The sequence below is a fragment of the Bactrocera oleae genome, chromosome 5 (genome assembly GCF_042242935.1).
Source record: "Bactrocera oleae isolate idBacOlea1 chromosome 5, idBacOlea1, whole genome shotgun sequence".
NCBI classification, from domain to species: Eukaryota; Metazoa; Arthropoda; class Insecta; order Diptera; family Tephritidae; genus Bactrocera; species Bactrocera oleae.
In genome coordinates, this window is record NC_091539.1 from 61862853 (window position 1) to 61880436 (window position 17584).

The 17584-nt window shown below is 38.1% G+C and overlaps 3 protein-coding genes across 4 annotated transcripts; 1 reads left to right on the forward strand and 2 right to left on the reverse strand.

The window, feature by feature from the left end:
• Positions 1-4343: 4343 nt before the first annotated feature.
• LOC106621141 (uncharacterized protein CG1552) lies at positions 4344-5988 on the reverse strand. Of its 2 annotated transcripts, none has more exons than XM_014239866.3 (3): positions 5705-5988; positions 4894-5008; positions 4344-4720 (listed from the first exon to the last, which is right to left on the reverse strand). In XM_014239866.3, the coding sequence occupies exons 1-3, from the start codon at positions 5835-5837 to the stop codon at positions 4495-4497; spliced, it is 474 nt and encodes a 157-aa protein (XP_014095341.2). In that variant the 5' UTR covers positions 5838-5988; the 3' UTR covers positions 4344-4494. The 2 variants fall into 2 exon arrangements, with proteins under 2 accessions (XP_014095341.2, XP_014095340.2); XM_014239865.3 differs by having other exon boundaries at positions 4855-5008.
• Positions 5989-8691: 2703 nt separating this feature from the next.
• Positions 8692-10564, forward strand: Chchd2 (Coiled-coil-helix-coiled-coil-helix domain containing 2). Its single transcript, XM_070110755.1, has 3 exons — positions 8692-9019; positions 9361-9538; positions 9633-10564. Exons 1-3 carry the CDS (start codon positions 8973-8975, stop codon positions 9891-9893), a joined length of 486 nt encoding a protein of 161 aa, XP_069966856.1. The 5' UTR covers positions 8692-8972; the 3' UTR covers positions 9894-10564.
• A 1410-nt stretch (positions 10565-11974) lies between these two features.
• Positions 11975-17544, reverse strand: xmas (RRM_XMAS2 and SAC3_GANP domain-containing protein xmas). Its single transcript, XM_014239867.3, has 4 exons — positions 17338-17544; positions 16698-17281; positions 15659-16632; positions 11975-15601 (listed from the first exon to the last, which is right to left on the reverse strand). The coding sequence occupies exons 1-4, from the start codon at positions 17391-17393 to the stop codon at positions 12140-12142; spliced, it is 5076 nt and encodes a 1691-aa protein (XP_014095342.3). The 5' UTR covers positions 17394-17544; the 3' UTR covers positions 11975-12139.
• Between the last annotated feature and the right edge of the window lie 40 nt (positions 17545-17584).

Below are 17584 nucleotides of genomic sequence, written 5' to 3' on the forward strand. Positions count from 1 at the left end.
AATGCCAAATCGTTGATACCGTAACAAAAGTGGCCGCGAAACCGAACTAACCAAGCTTTTGGCCGCAAAAGAAAAACCAAAACAAAAAACAAAGCGAAGTAAAAAAAATTAACCGAATTCAGTGGCGCTGCATTCGTTCGTTTCGTTTGCCGCGAGGCGTGTTGAGTGCGAAAATGTCACTGCTGCAATAACTGTAAGCCCCCAGCAGAGTTAAAAACAATCAAAAAATCAAATGCCGGCAGCGCTCAAAGCAACGGCAATTGAACGCAAAGCGTACTTCCAGCCAATAAATCAAATAAATCAAGTTTGTTGCAATTTGGCCAAGCACCAACTGCGGCATGGTGAGGCGAGTTGCGAGCACACGAAATCACAAAGCAATAAAGATCATAGAAAAATAGCGAATTTGTGAAAATTTAATTTGGTTAAACATTTAAAACGTTTCTGACCAAATGCGGCAGCCGCCGGCAATTGTGGTGGCAAATATTGCCAAAAATACTTAAATGAATTAGTGTTGCGCCTCGGTTAGGTTCTGGCTACCGTTGTCTGACTACCGCTGAGAATGTTGTTTTTGTAATTTTTGTTGTTCCATGCTTTTTTTGGCCAATGCAGCTGGCATGTTATTTTGTTTTACACAATCGATGAATTTCATTTTGGTATTAAGATTTAGTTGTGATATGGCTGCTTGATGGGATTTAGCCATAAATGCTACATACAAGTATCCGGAGGGAACGAAGAAATACATTTGAAGTAAAAAATAATAACGAAAAATGTTTGGAATAACAACAAGTATTTCTTTGAAAAGGTTTTATCTTGCACAAGTGGTCTCTACAGCTACGCTCTTAGTGAGCAACACTTCTACAAGTGAGCAACCTGAACCCCTTGAGATGCTTAACCGAATTCAGCATGCAAAAATATAAAATTTCGTTTGATAGGTCATTCCTTATAGCATTGGTACTACCGAATACCACCTGTCGATGCAAAGCCAAAAAAATCTCAAGCATAGGAAGTATTCAACATAAGGCAATAGAAAAAAATCAGAGATCTTCTTATGCGTATTTCGAATAAGACTTTGAAGTGCCGTTTTCTTCCTAATAATGTGCGAAATTGAAACACATCACAAGTCTCCAACTCAGAAGAGTCGGAAAGGATATCTGCGAATCATTTACCTGTTAAGGTAGTTTAGGACAAATAATGGAGAATGGTTAACTCAAAAGTTCTCACTCCGCTGAAAATCTTCAAGTGTTCAGTCAATTGCGATGCAAACGAACGATTGTGGTATTCAGTATGGATCCGTTGTTTGAAACGGGGGGCGCACTTTAGCCAACATTAGGTCCATTGTGATCCGGAGTTGTTACCAAGTCAAAAGTGTTGGAATATTAGGAGCCGTAAAAGATATCCCGTCTCAACCAGTTAAAGGCTGAACACTTGCAAAGTTAATATTCCAGCGTCTCATCATCCTCTGCACATGGGATCTACCTGTGACGACCGCTACAATGTTACTAAGTTCCATCTTGCATAAATGTGGAAGCTTTTTGGCTTTTACATCCATCATTTTTGATTTGCTCTCTATTGCTAATAACCAAGATCTGAAATGTTCCTCTAAAATCCATTGCTTCAAGCAACCGTTAAGAGGTTACATGGATTTCGTCAAGCAAACAACGCCCTATTTTCAATAATTTTTTTTGATATAAAAAATTAAATATTTTATTCTAACTTTTTATTATTCCAAAGATACATATTTGTTAAAGATTTTGGAAAATTTTCAAAGAAAAATAATCAAAACTCGGTCGTTACGATGTCATTTCCGGCAGTCTCTCGGAAAAAGGTTGACAGCAGAATTTCTGACAGTATCATCAAAAGTAAAAAAGAAAAAAAAACTTAATTGAACTAAGACCATTAACTAGGTTTTGGGATGAGAAAAAAAAAATAAAGGGATACTTGTATTTTTGGCAGACGTTTCTACAAAAACATGCAAATATTGGTGACAATTTCTCGACGTATTTCGAGAGTTACGTGACCTCATAAATTATATCTCAAAGACCTGTATAAAATCTCATTAAGATCGGTTGAGTAGTTCGTGAGAAATCTTGACAACCGACTTTGAAAACACAGTTTCGAGAAAAACGCGTTAAAGTTTTAAGTGACTATATAGCTGACCTCGAGCACGCAACCTTTCAAAGCTGTATCTCCAAAACTATTACTGGTATCAACTTGACATTGAATATTCTAGAGATGTTATAGAATTAAATAAGATAATACATTTTTTTTTGAGCCGTGAAACCCTTGTAACACCTTAAAGCAATTGAATGGCCTAGGTTAGCTTAGGGGAATTGCGTTCCTAGCTGGCCAACTCGTCAATCTTTCATTTCTTTCTATTAATATTTGACTGGATTCCCACAAGATTTTTACCGAGTTTCCCACAGTCTAGTTATTGCCTCTTTGTATAATCTAACGCAGTCAAACTTAGTAGAGCCGCTACGGATATCCACTACAAAGTTAATAGATTTGCTGGTCAGAGCAGAAGCCAACTTGTCGGCTTCGATTACGCCAACAATTTCGATATGAATGACAGAATTGTAGTCATTTAGTTTGAAGCAACCTTTTTTGTATTGATTACTTAAGAAAAAGCCTGCTCCTGTTCCTGTTTTACCTTTGATCCATCGCTGAATACACAGTTATTTTCTTGCTATTGGCTTCCTTTTTACCTTTCGGTAAAACCTCCACTTTCAAGCATTCTTATACTAAACTAATTTAAGTTTCAATTTAATTAAATATTTCCACAAAGTGTAAATGTCCACTTGAAGTCGTTGCTGTGCAAACAAGTGCAAAAACAGTTATGTAATTGCAACAATTATAGCACTTTATTATCTTTTACAACACTTCAGCTGTTATAACCTAAACGTGACTTTATGTTCATTATTACATTAATAATTTTCTAAGACAAATTAAATTTGAACTTGAATTTGACAAAATGTGCATTTAAGTGCAAAAAATTTCGAAAAAAATCACGTAAAAATAATGCAAAAGTGTGACACTTTTTATGGCAAACACATGTGTGACCGATATTTATAGTCCATGAATGTATACCTACACATATAAATGATTAGCGTGACAAGTCGATTTAGCCATATCCACCTGTGTGTCCGTCTATATATACGCGAACTAGTCCATAAAGCTAATCGGTCAAGATTTATGTAATCAAGTTTAAGTTTTACAAAATGCACCGGCTATTAATTCTCTAACAATTTTAGTTGCAATTGTGCAAAATGTGTATGAAGTGAGACATTAACTGTTGTAACTAGTTGCAGTCATAAATTTGACAAGACAATTATTGGTCATTTGTGTACGTATTGACAGCTTATAGCTGACAGTTGATATATTAAGTTTACAGAAGATTGAAATACTATTAGCAGTTGATTATATAAAGATTTCGTTGTCATCGAAAAGAGCTCTAATAGTTCTAAGAAGTTGTCAAATAGATCATACTTATTCTTAGGAAGCTATCACTAGGAGATTTAAGAGGGAGAGAACCGATATAAGGGAAACCAAAATTTTAGTTTTTAGCCTGAACCGACAGTTTAATAGTCACCCACTATAACACAAATCCGCTCACACGACTGAGGCAACTCCAAAAATGGAACGAACTCGACTTTATATTCAACCAAAGGTTATAAAAAAAGAAGCAAAGTTACGTACAATTGTTAACGGCTATCGTCCCTTTAAAGAAAGATGACCCGTCTAACTAAAATAATTTCTAAAGCAACAAAAGTAAAAGTGAATCACCAAGTAATGTGATGTTTAAAATGATCTCGATACCAGAAATGTTTGCAATTTTTTGTTTAAAAAATATTTTTTGAAAGGAAATATTATTCCAAATACACCTGTGGGCGCTCAAATGACTTCATTTCAGTTCAACAAGCGTTTGTATTTTTTGGCATATATACATACATACTATATACCAATATGTAATTATCAAAGAATTATTTATAACTCTGCTCTCATTGTGATTGCAACGCAATCCAAAAAAGTCACATTTAATTTATGCGCACATGTGGCCAAAAACCAATTGGTGGGCAGCATGTCGCGCCAGCGCCAACTTCATGCCAACTAGTCTGCTGGCGCATAAATAAATAAGTTGTGTCGCCCGAACATGCGCATGCGCACCGCAAAACTTCATTAGATATGAGCTGCTGATAAATAATAATTAAGTCATAAAGTGAGCAAGTCGTAGGTGCCATTGAATGAATCGAGTCCATTGAGATTGTTATCAATTAATTATTTGGGTTACAATGCGCGCATACAAATTTCAAAATGGCGACAAAAATAAATACACCAGTTCACACTTTGAGTTTGATTACGAGCATATAATTGCCACTAAATTGAATTTTCTTTAATTTAAACAAAAAAACAACAGTTATTTTTCAAACAAAACTTGGCACTCTTTGCACTCTTGGCACTACCAAGCGGCCGCTTGTGAAATCCTTGTCGACAAACTTATCTAAAGCCCAGATCATCGACGTTGTAGTTGCCAAGCAGTAAATCTGATTGCGCTTGTTGTTGTTGCAAATTCAAAAGTTTACGATGTCGGTAGTGCATTGTCTTCAGGCGTTGCATGCGTCTTTTGAGATTGCAATAGACTGGACAGCAATCCGGGAAGGGTTTATACATAAGCTCCTCCTCATCGCCTTGCTCGCATTGGTCGGGCAAAATGTCCAGGCAGCTAAATGACGTGTATGCAATTGCAAAAAGAAAGAGAAATGAAGAAAAAAAAAGAGAGAGAGAGAGAGAGAGATAGACATTATTAGTGGTATCACATTGACAGTATTGGTTGTTGGGGCAACTACGAATATCTACTCGTTGGGTCTAGACATCTTTTCCACTACAAAAATAGACCTGGATCGTGGTACGATTTGATTATTTTCACAAAACAAATTCGCACATAAGCTGAGCAACACCAAACGACGGGGTAGAAATTTCGATTGTTCCCACATGCAGCGGCGGTAGGAGCCTGCAAATGGAGAGCATATGATTATCATATGAAGAGAGTGCGACTAAATAAAGCCTTGTCCTTTGTCCTTTATAGACTTTTTAATGTTTTGAAGAATATATTTTTATAAAATGCTTATAATAAATATTATAAAAATATTAATAAATTTTTTTTAAACCCTGAACAGCGTATATTATGTTTGCCATGAAGTTTGTAACGCCCAGAAGGAAACGTCGGATACTATATAAAGTGTATACCTACACATATAAATCATCAGCGTCAGTCAATTTAGCCATGTCCACCTGTGTGTCCGTCTATATATACGCGAACTAGTCCGTAAACTTTTGAGACATCGATCTGAAATTTTGCACACGTACATTTCTCTTCAAAAAACTACAAATTTGTCGGAACCACCGATATCGGACCACTATAGCATATAGCTGTCATACAAACTGATCGATCAAAATCAAATTCTTGTATTGAAAACTGTTTTATTTGACAAGTTATCTTCACGAAATTTGGCATGTATTATTTTTTTAAGACAACGCTGCTTTCCCCAAACATATTGTTCATAACGGATCACTATAGCTTATAGCTTATAACCATACAAACTGATAAATCAAAATCAAGATCTGTTTATACACTTTTACGCTATAAGCAATATTCCTGTTCGACGCAGCCGAAGTTAAGGTGCCTTCTTGTTTTTGCTCTACTTACGCAACACTGTATTCGTGTCATCCTCCTCACTGGAATCCACTTGTCGGCTGTTATAGTGTCGCATGTGATACTGACCAAAGGCTGCACAGGCGCCAAGGTACATTAAAATTAGTAAACAACTAAAACACCTCATTTTCTACAACGCGGTTTCTAAAATATCCCTTTTTAAACTTTATACACTTTTACCCTAAATGAAACTATTTTCAAGGCTTTTTCCCTGTGCAAAAAATACAGCGTCGAGTGAGTGCTTTCCGGGCGCGTTATTCAAAACGCACTGAATTTACACGATCCACAAAATGTTGATCGCCTTGATTAATTTATTCAATCACAAATTGAAACATACCAGCTTCTGTTGTATGTACCATATACTATGTGTACACTGTGAAAATTTAATTTAGCATTAGAAAGCTTTTAGTAGGTTAAATCATCCCCAGGCATCGAATTTCATTTTAAGCTTTTTTATACAATATGTAAAATCTGTTCAAATTTGACCCGGACTAACAAAATGTACATGTATTGTATTTTAACACAAATCCTTATTATCACCTATAAAATAGGCTAATTTCCAAACACTTATTGTAAGACTCAGCCTTCAAATGGCTCTTTAGTGCCTTCAGTGAATTTTGGTTTTTCGAGTTCAACTCATTTTTGAAGCGCCATTCGCTAGATTGGACAGTTTCGACGTCATAGTCATAAAACCAAAATCTCGTCACCATGTAGAGTCCTTTGCTACATCGTCGAGCATCTCTTTTGCGCGACCTATACTCGAAGTCATTTTTGCAAACAGGTTTAGGTACGAGTGTAGCATTGACACAATTCATATGCAAAGCATTAACCAAAATGTGTTGAGTCGAGAGAGATGTTGAGTTCCAGTAATATCTATATAATGCCAACATAACGATTTTCAAGCACTGTTTCTTTAATTTTTTCGATGTTACCTCACCACCTTCACTGAATGCTTTGTGCGACTCAAATACTTGTGTTCGTATAACTAGACTAATTAAAAAACTTCTGCAATATTTTGAAAGATTCTGTAGTCACGATTCCATTGGAAACACAACATTCAAGCGAACTCGTTGTTAATTTTTTTTTTCTCATATTAAAAATCGCCACACCAACTTTATACATCGCGAACAAACACACTCTAATTGACATATGGAGATCAAACTTCACACGAACATAAAGGAAGTTGTAGAAATCTAGGAAAAGTCACGATTCGATTTTAAATGGATTAGTTCGAATCAAATTTGATCAGATAGTATATTTGAGAGTAAAAAAAATATCTATATTACCATTATGCTACAAGATGGCGGCTAGTAAAATACGTACATTTAGCTTTATATAAATTTCTCGCAGAATATCGGACTTGCATGGACCGAAAAATAAGCAGTAAATTTTGTATGAAAATAATAGTTGCAATGATGATCAAAAATCGAACATTGTTCTCCAGATAATGTGACGGTTTGAAGAAATCATTTTCAAGCTAAACCCAAACGCTTCGACACCACAGTGAATTAATTGGACATCGAATTTACTACTACTTACTTGTACTATTACAACAAGTGATTCTAGGATCCTAAAGTGTAAAATAAAAAATATACGATTTTTTAAATTGCAGACTGGTTTATTCCTTGAACGTATTAAGGGCTCAGCAGCCATCTGATGAGGTTTGGAATGACGTCGACATACATATGTATTCACCAGCTGAGTGTGTATGTATTAGTAATATATTTTTTTTTCAATAATATTAGTACATATCAACATAGTTCAATTTGCCTTAAAATTTCCCTAAACGATTTTTTTTCGCAGTGTTCAAACACTGTATTGCCGCAATTTACCGTATTTTGCAACATTTAGAGCAAACTTATTCCCCTCCACCCATTAGTCACTTACAATACAACAATTGATATGATTTTCTGCTTTTGTTGTTGCATATAATGTGTCATTGTCGCTTTTGATTAATGCAACTAAAATACATACATATCTGTTAACAGAGTTGATGCCTAAATGACTTAAGTGTGTATGTATGTAATCACATAACCTCAACTTAGCTGGAACGCAATTCAGTGATTTATCTATTGTGCGCCTGACACTCGTTAGTGTTAATATATTTGTTGTTGCTAGTCGGTGTCAAATTTGCATGAATTTTTGTTTGATAACGATGTTATTTAAAAGTAATTTAGATTATTTCTTTTATAATTTTTAACTGGTTGGGGGTGTATTTTGAGTATTTGAAATATTTATGAAATTTCTAAATATTTTAGTTTTATTTTTCGACGCTTAAAACAAATCATAATAAATCGCATCAGCTTTCATTTTTATCAGTTATGTGTTGTGCTCTGTAAATTTACTATTTTTAATATAGCCAAGGTCGGCATCAGCATAATGTGGTATATTAGTCACAGCAAGATACCTATTAGACAAACACACATAATATGTACATATGTATGTAAAAAAGGGGTAAGATTATATGCTTTCTCGTTTTTGATTTCTATTTATATCATTGACATCTGTCAACTTAAATTTCCTTATCATTAGTTAACCTCCAATTACCAGTAGATAACCTCAACTAATATCAACACTAACACTTGAAGCATATTTAGGAAGTAATTTAAAGTAATGATGAAATCAAGCAGTGATTTTTTTTAATTAATAAGCCATTTATTTTCGTGGTTAATAATTTCCTTTCAAACTTTGATGTATACATAAATAATTACTAAGTAAATCTTTAAATTTTTGCGTGTTTCCGTTTCCGCTTATTTTGTAAAATTACTCTCCATAAATTCCTAGCGCTCCTACTGAACTTCGGAATTAATAGCAAACAAATTTATACTTGCTTCTATAAAAAATTATAGTACTAACTACATCGGTACTTTACTTCAAAATTTTTATTCAGCAAATTCAAGGTGAAAAAATCTAACAAAATTAATTTCGTTGACATCCGTTTCCTGAAATTCTCAAACAGCGCATATTTTTAATCTATTACCACGATTGATTTTCTGATTGGAATCGTCACATTTGACAGTTCGTTTTGTTGTAATTCTCGCGCAGAAGCACAAAAGAAATCAGAAATTTCTGGCAAATCAGAAATTTTATAAAAGACACGCGAGCGGAGAGTTAAACGTCAGTTTAAAACAGAAAACACAAGAAAAAAGATATAGAAAAGCGAAAGGCTCTTAGCCAATTACAAGTGATTTTTCAAGCGATAAAGAAAATCAGTGATATTTATTATTTAAAATATTTAATTAATTAAAACAAATTTGCAAAAATGGTACGACGTGGACGTTCAGCTAGCCCACCCCCAGCTACCAGGAGGTAAGTGCCAATGGAAATATTTTCCTTTTTTTCGTTAATTGTGGAGCTGTGACAACAACAACATGGGTGCAAAGTGCAATATCATTTGTCAATGCGATTAACAATGCGACGTAAATAAATATATATAAAGGAGTGCACGGAAAATACTTCTGAAGATTCATATTTATATAAAAAAAAAATATGCTTGTGAAAGAAAATTCACATTACACGACGTTACCTTGTTGCGTAACAGCTCTACATTTTTCTCGAACAATTATTGCGCCTGACAAACGTCAAAAAGTGATGCGTGTGAGGAAAACTAGAACATAATAACAACAATTTTTTTTTATTATTTCTAACAGGAGTGTGCCCACACATCATGCACCTGCTCCAACATCAAATGTGCCGGCACGCACAGCTCCGGCAGCACCACCAGCACCAGTACAAGCAGCACCCAGTGCTGTTGGCGCTCCACAGCAGCCATCAATGTTCCAACAAATGGCAGCTACCGCCGGTGGTGTAGCTGTTGGTTCGGCAGTGGTAAGTGAATAAGAAAAAAAATTGCAATTAAATTTTAAACATTTCCGGAAATTATTATATTAAACAAAATCAAACATTAAAAACTATTTTACAGGGTCATACTGTTGGCGCCGGTATTACTAGCTTGTTCAGCGGTTCTGGTGATAAGGAGGCTGCCGCTCCCGCTGCTGCCGCCGCTCCAGCAGCTCAACAGCAATATTATGGCAATGCAGCTCAGCCCAACGAGCCTCAAGGTGCATGCGCTTGGGAAATTAAACAGTTCTTGCAATGTGCTCAAGGCCAATCTGACTTGACACTCTGCGAGGGTTTCAACGAAGCGCTACGACAATGCAAGGTTCAACATCACTTGCAATAAATTGTTGGCCTGACATCAAAACAAACTTTAATTATTTAAATATTCAACCCGTTATATAATGCTTGCTATAATACAATATTAATCAATGAAATGATTGTGAACAATAACAAATTTTAGTTTAGATATTTAAAGTTAATTGATTGATTTATATTGTGAAAGGAAGGAGAGTTTGTTGCGTGCGTCAGATAATAGGCGAAAGTCAATAGATCGAATAACGACAACAAGCGCATTTTGTTAAATATTTCTAGAAAAATCTACGCAGAAAATATGTGCAAACAGATAACGTGGAAACGTTAATTGGCAAACAACCAAAAAAGACATCAGATCATACCACTAATACAAGAAAAAAGCAATTAGCAACTCACGTGCTGCAGACACACGCTGAGTAATCAAAACAAAATAGCAAATGCAGTTGTTGTTCGCTATTGACACTGCAATATAGAGCAGGGAAAAAACAAGAACCGAAATAATTTCCACATAATTGTGAATACTAGTTTTATTTTTAGTTACTAAGTTTATTTCGTGTAATTATGAAATTGATGAACGCTCATGCTAAAAGTATAGTAGAATTGTAGTCAAGTTTGTGCCAAATATTTAGTGCTCCAATCGGAATTGGAATTTTCTTGCAAATACGCTAAATTCTAATAAAAACTGTTCGGCACCATCAATAACGCATTTCTTTTATTATTTTCATGATATACTGTTGTCACGAAAGCGTATTTGTCTTTCTTCTATAGCGCTTTATTAAAGTAGATTCATTCACTAGTTTGTTAGTAAACATTTCGCCGATATTTTCAGGATTTGCACCAGACTTTTTTCGGCAATAACATGTTTATCATTTTCGTTGCTGATTCATGTTTGTTTATATTTTGCGTACTTGGATGAATGTTGATAATATTTTTGGACAATGTTGATAATATTTTTGGACATTGACTTTGTTTACAGAGAAGTTGTGAAATAAGGGCTGTGTACAATTTCGTTTGATTTCTATAAATAACTGTTTAGTAAAATAGCTTGATGAAGAATTCTTAATGGTGGATTATTAATTTTAACGACATACAAGTATTTGTATATTTTTGCTTGTACTAGAAGCAGTAGAGACGTGGAGCCTATTCCACAAACAGCTTTGATATAGTGGCTACCTATGGGCATATATAAAATAAAAGCGTTTTACTCCTCAATCGCCGAGATGCAGTGCAATAATCCACAAAGATTTTGAGACTTTGATGAGAGGCTTTCGTTAGAAGTTTATTCGTGGACACAATTACCAACGATATGGACGGTTTTCTGAAAAAAAAAAAAACAAACGGTTTTCTGAACCGTTCCCACGACAGTCGGGTCTACGTAACCGGAACGGACTCGGATTTATTCCGGCCAAGCACTGTCAACTCGGCAGAATTCTGTCGCTACAACAACAACAACGGTTTTCTGAAATTTTAGTCATGATTTTAACAGTTGCAATACCTAGAAGCTATAATACCCTTCACATATAAAAAAAATTTCCATACAAGTTTCGATTTTAGTCGCCCAGTGTATATGGAAGTTCTATGCTGTAGTAGTCCGATCTAAAAAATTTGTTCGGAGATTATAGTGCTGCCTTGGACAATAATCTGTGCAAAATTGCGTGAAGATATCTTCTTAAATAAAAAGGTGTTCCATACAAGGACTTAATTTTGATCCTACAGCTTGTATGACAGCTATATCCTATAGTATCCCGATACCGGCGGTTCCGACAAATGAACCGGTTCTTGGTGAGAAGATATCTCAAAACTAAGGGACTAGTTCAGACAGAGGCTTAAGGTAAAATCGACTCAGCTGACTCAGGACTGCTGACAGTCCTTGACCAGATAAAAATCCGGCTCCGTTCCGGTTACATAGAACCGACTGTCGTGGAGACGGTCACTCAGCTTGTTATGCTGTTCAATTATAAATATATTTTATAGGATCTCCGACATTTCCTTCCGGGTGTTACAAACTTTGCAATCTTAATATACCCTGTTCAAAAAATAGAAATATCAAACAATGTTGTTTTACTGTAATTTGAGTATCTCAAGCAATACACATTATGAAAAGAAAATGCATTGTGTAAAATTATACCATCTCAATTTATATATTTCGCTGCCCAGTTTTTTTTTTGTCTAAGCAAACATGTATAAATTATACCAAATGGGCATTCATTACATTCGCGTAAAAATACTGTCCAAATTATGCGCCAATAAAATGTTCAAGACATATGTATGTTTTCACTATAAATCCAGCATAGAGATCTTGTGCAAACGTTCGGCGCGATCTTGCTCCGCTTCGACCTTTTCAATAACATTAAAAGCGCGTGCCATAACCGCTTCCATATCATTGGCAACACCTTCAGCAGCCGACGTATGCTTACGTTTTCGATTTGACAGCGTTATGCTACCACTATTTACGCTATCGCCTCCACCATCGGAACGACCATACGCTTTCTCAATAGCACCGCCAACCGCGCCCTCTAAATCTTCATCGACTTCATCTAATTTTGCTATAAAAGAGGCATCATACGAGCCGATCTGTTTGGCCAATTCGAACTGATAAATGCTGGCATCCAAATCGCGTGACAACTCCGTTGTGTCCACGTTGAGCGTCTGTTTTTTCATTGAATAAAAATTTTGCTCCGCTTTGCGTGAAACCGCTTCGGCTTGCTTTATAATATCGTCCAGCATTTCGCTGTTCATCACACCCGGTTCGTCGAAGGATTCCCTATCTTGTGAGCTGGTATCCTCAGCTTCAACCATTGTATAATCCATTTTCACTGCTTCGACAGCTTCGTTATTCAACCACCATGGTATGAGTTGATAATCTGCTAGCGCTTGTTGTTGATAAATAATCTCGTTGGGCAATTTGTAGGCGTTCGCATCCGGATTTGCAATGTACTCCTTAAGCACAGCGTTAATCAGCGTGTAGGCAATTGCTTTTATAATCGATAAATAGTTAATTAGCTGAAAGCGTGTTGATGTAGCGATGTCCTCCAAGTCAGCGCGATTCAGCTGCTCAATTAGTGCTTTAATGGCTTGATAGCTAGCCAATGTGGCAGCTTCTTCATCGTGTGGTATGCATGCACTCGCATAATTTAACAACCATAGCTCCCAGTCTTCGACGTCCTTAAAGTTAGGCGCTTCTTTGACGGGCGCCAGCAATAAACGTTGTAGAAACTGTGCAATTTGTTGTTGGCGCTGCGCAGACTTCCAGTCGTTGGGAAAATATTCCAAGCCAAGCGGTATATCCACATTTAACTTGGGTACAAATTTACGCAACTCTTCGGGAAACTCTGGCATATCACTAAAATCGACTGTGGCCATGTGTATTACACGTTGCACCGCCTCATTATACAAATCCACCAAATATTGCGGCGTGCTACAGATCTTCGCGAACGATGGGTTTTGTTCGGTGGAGAATTGCCAGCGTTGCCACATTTCTTCGCCTAAGCATGTTTCCAGCCAACTCTGCAACGTTTGCATCTGCAAAACAACGCTTTCTTTGTTCGACAATCGATTTTCACGCGTTACAAAACGCAGAGCGCGCCCCATGAGCTGCACGAAGGAGAATTCGTTTTTCGTTTGCAAACAACCAAAGAATTTATACGCCGACACTGGACCTGCGCTCATTAAACTCTCCATTTCCAGCATATCACTAAGCTCCAACTCGTCCGTGTACTGTCCATCGTAGACGACAAAAGCCACCGGCACAGCTTTATGCAGTCGGCTTAGTTTGAGCAGGTGGTGTATGCGTTTGCGCGTACTCTGTATGCTGTCACAACCCATAAGGCAGACAATCGCATCCATATTGTCACATTCGTTGCGCACGATTTGGCCGCTCTCGTTTAGTGGCGGTATGCCGCTCACTTTTCTCACACAAAGCGCCACATCAAGCTCCACACCGCAAATATATGGACTAGTCTCTGCAGTTACCTTACGCTGAGCATCGGTTTCCACCACTTGCAGCTCCTCCGTGGCGCTATTGTTACGTCGCAAATGTTTCTGCAGCCATTTGTTGCATAAACTCTCGAAGCCGGGCAACTCATCTCTGTCATTGGGCAGCGTTAGCAGCAATTTAAAATACTTATTTTGTTGCAGCTGTCCGCAGTTTACTGTTTGCTTGTGTGTCAAATGCGCACGTATCACCTCGAATATGTCAACGGTGGCGCAGGGTCGCGTTACGGTCTCGGGATGTTGCCAGAGCAATAGCTCGAAATTGCATGGCTCTCCGTGTCGATAGCGTTTGATCATCTGCAAATTCTCCGACTCTTTCGGATGCATTAACTTGGCGGTTTGCTCGGCACGCGTGTCCATTGTCACCCATATGGGTGTGGACTCCATGAGCGCGCGTTGTTTTTGTTTTTTGCGTGTGTAGCGCAGCCACCGTTCAAAGTAACGATTCAACATGAGCTGATCATGGCACATCATGGCATACTCTTCGTTGGCCAACTCCTCCAGCTGCGTGGCTATGCACTGTTCAAGCAACGTTTCGGCAATACTCTTACAATCGCATTCGAACTTTTGATATTTGATTAGTTCAGTCTGTGCAATATTTTCTACTTGCGTTACGACAACGCTCTCCACTTCAGCGGCACAAACGCGCTCGGCACGTTGTTGTAACTGCTTTAAACTCTCCAAGCGCTTTTGCTCCAATGCTTCGCGCTGTCGCTTCGCCGCTTCTGCGGCCTTTTCCTCATTGCGCCGCCTTTCCAACTCTGTTTTGGCTTTAGCAGCTGCTGCTTTAGCCTCGGCTTCGGCTAGCTGCTTGGCTGCCTGTCCGTCTGTTGTCTGTGGCGCTGCTGTAAATGGTTTCGGGGAAGTGTCACGGAAAGTAGCAAGTTGCGGCTCATCTGCGAAATCTGCGAAACCCGGCTTGGTGTTGAAATGCTGGAAAACACTATCATTTTGCATGGGTTCTAGCTTTGGGTGCTGTGCTTGCTGAAAAATGCTAGTTGTCGATTTCGCGACGCTACTAAATATGTTATCGGCGTGGGTATTTTTGTTGGCAGCATCGAATATAAAACCACCATTAGAGGACGACACTGTCGCAGCAGTTGTCGCGTTACCGCCAAATATCGAATTACTAATGCCAGTGGCAAACGTACTGGTCGGTGTAGTAGTAGCACCAGGTATTTTGAAAAGCGGGCTGCTGACATCGTTTGCTGACGCGCCGAATATGCTACCACTACTGCTGCTACCGCTTGCGTTTTGTGGTGCTTCAAATTTAAAATTTGTCAATGACGTTGTTTGTGCTTTTGGCTTAGGCTCTGCAAACTGATTACCGCCAAAAATAGAGGGCTCGCTTGGTTTTTGGGGCAATTGTGGAGCTTTAAACTTTGTCGGCAAGGGTGAAATGGACGATGCAATTTGTGGCACTTTAAAAACACTCGCTCCCGCGGTGATAGCTAGCGGCTGTGTGAGAGCAGGAGAGTAGGGGCGTTTCGGTATTTTTAACGCTTCCTGTTGTTGATGTTGTTGTTGTTGCTGCTGCTGCTGCTGTATTTCCAATTCACGTTCCTTTTTGCGTGCTTCTGCCGCCTCTCCGCGTAACTGATCTTCCGCTGTCCAGGCAATTGACTTAAGTATACCATTCTCATCAAAACTGTTATGTGGCGAATGACTTTCGAATATATGCGCCGATTCAAGCGTATGTCCACAAACGCATTCACCCACGCTAACAGTGCGCTTCGACTCGACCAGCTGAAAGGAGCAAAAATGTAATGTTTTCACATAATTTCAAACACAACTTTAACTCACATTCAATGCACGTTCCATGGAGTACTCCACATCTGGTCGCTTTAAGCGATCCAACACTACACGTTGCCCATCGCATTTTAAGCCATGATAGGTGTAATATTGTGCTGCCGCTTCCTCGTCTTCAAAGCCAAGTATACGCGTAAGATATGCTAGCGGTAGAAGTATAGCATTTTTTCGCCAATTGTGCGATTTATTAATGGCCTCCATGGCACGCCAACGCAATTTATTAAAGTAGCCAAGCAGAATGCAGGCGCTCAAATATGACGTTTCCACTTCGCGTATCATACTGAAGAAGCGTACGTAGTTGTTATTTTGTAGGGCATTATAAAAAGCAATTGCACGCTTAATTTCATTCGAATGTTGTATATGTGTTGGTAGTTGCTTCAACTCCCACAGAAAATTAGAGTCACCTAAATTCAGCAAGACTATGTAGCTACGAAATTCGGCCTCACATGGGCAATGTACACCCTTGATACGCAAGTCATGATACATATATTTAAGCGATTGTAAACATTTTGTCAAATTTTCAGCATTGATTTTTTTATCAAACACCGACGGCTCTTCGGCCACTAGACGAGCGGCACAGTGTATATGGAAGCGCGCACATTGTTCTACCAATTCGACCGTACCTAATGAACAGAGTTCTTGTTGAGTGATATCTTTGCGAATGGAACGTGTACGATCCCATACAAAGTGAAACCAGTCGGCGATAGAAGTTTGTGGATCCTCACAAAGGTCCAAAATGCGATGCATCAGGTACAACATTGTCATTTGTAGCACGCTTTCAGGTCGCAATTCATGTGCCAGTGGCACTTCTTGATCAGCGCTACTGCGCGAATACTCTTTGATGGCACGTCTGTGTGATATAGAGGATGTGCTCTCCTCATCTTCTGCACACATTTCGAATGTAGAAACTTGTCTTTGAAATTCGCGCATTAAACGCTCTTTCTCGGGACACATGTCAGGACAAATGCCTAAAAAAAAAAAAATATGCATACAATATATATACAACCAAATTCTTTAATGTGCTTTTATTTACCTTTAGTTCGCTCAACTTTTTTGATATCTGTTTGCCGTGGTCTTATTAAACGCATTAATTTGTCACGCGCATCCAAAACACGATATTTTTCTTCGTCGCTGTAAGCAGGCCTTCGTAAGATGGCCTCATATTCCTGTCGCAAAGAATTATCAATTTTCGGCAACTCCGTTGCGGAAGCAGCCTTTGCGGGTTTGGAAGCCGTAGTCGGAAGTTGTGCAGGTGGTTTTTGTGTGCGCAGCGACATCGGCTTCATCGGTGGTAACATTGCAGCAGCTGGCGGTCTATATGTTGGCACACTTTGACGCAAACCCATCGCATCCAATTCAGCTTGTACTTCAGGATTAACCCATTCTTCTGTATTTTGTACATGAGCTACCTCACGGGTAGCAAATTCTATTTGAAATTCCTGCCCATTGAAATCCCCGGCTTGATCCAATGCGCGCTCGGCTTGTGCTTCCGTCTCATATTCCACCGTACAACTTTGGCGGCTGGGGCGTAATATGAAACGTGTAATTTTTCCAAATTTACTAAAATGATTTTTGGCTACTAATTTGTCCAAAAATAGGTCTGGTATTTTCTCACATCTGTTAATAAATAAGTTTAGTGAGTTTTTACCACTACCGGTTTAGAGTATACTTACGAAATGGCTTTGTAATTGATGCCGTCATCCCAACCGGTTTCCTCGTCACCCAACATGACGTCGTGCAAATTTAGGTTTTAATCAGTCCTAAAAACTTAGTACAAATAATAATTTTAATAGAATATATCAAAAAAATTGTAAAATACAAAAATTTATAATTTTCTGCGAAAGTAGAGAAGCCGCGATCGCGCAAAATTCGTATGTCAATGACAGCTGTTTGAATATCAAAAAGTTTTGTGGGAAACTA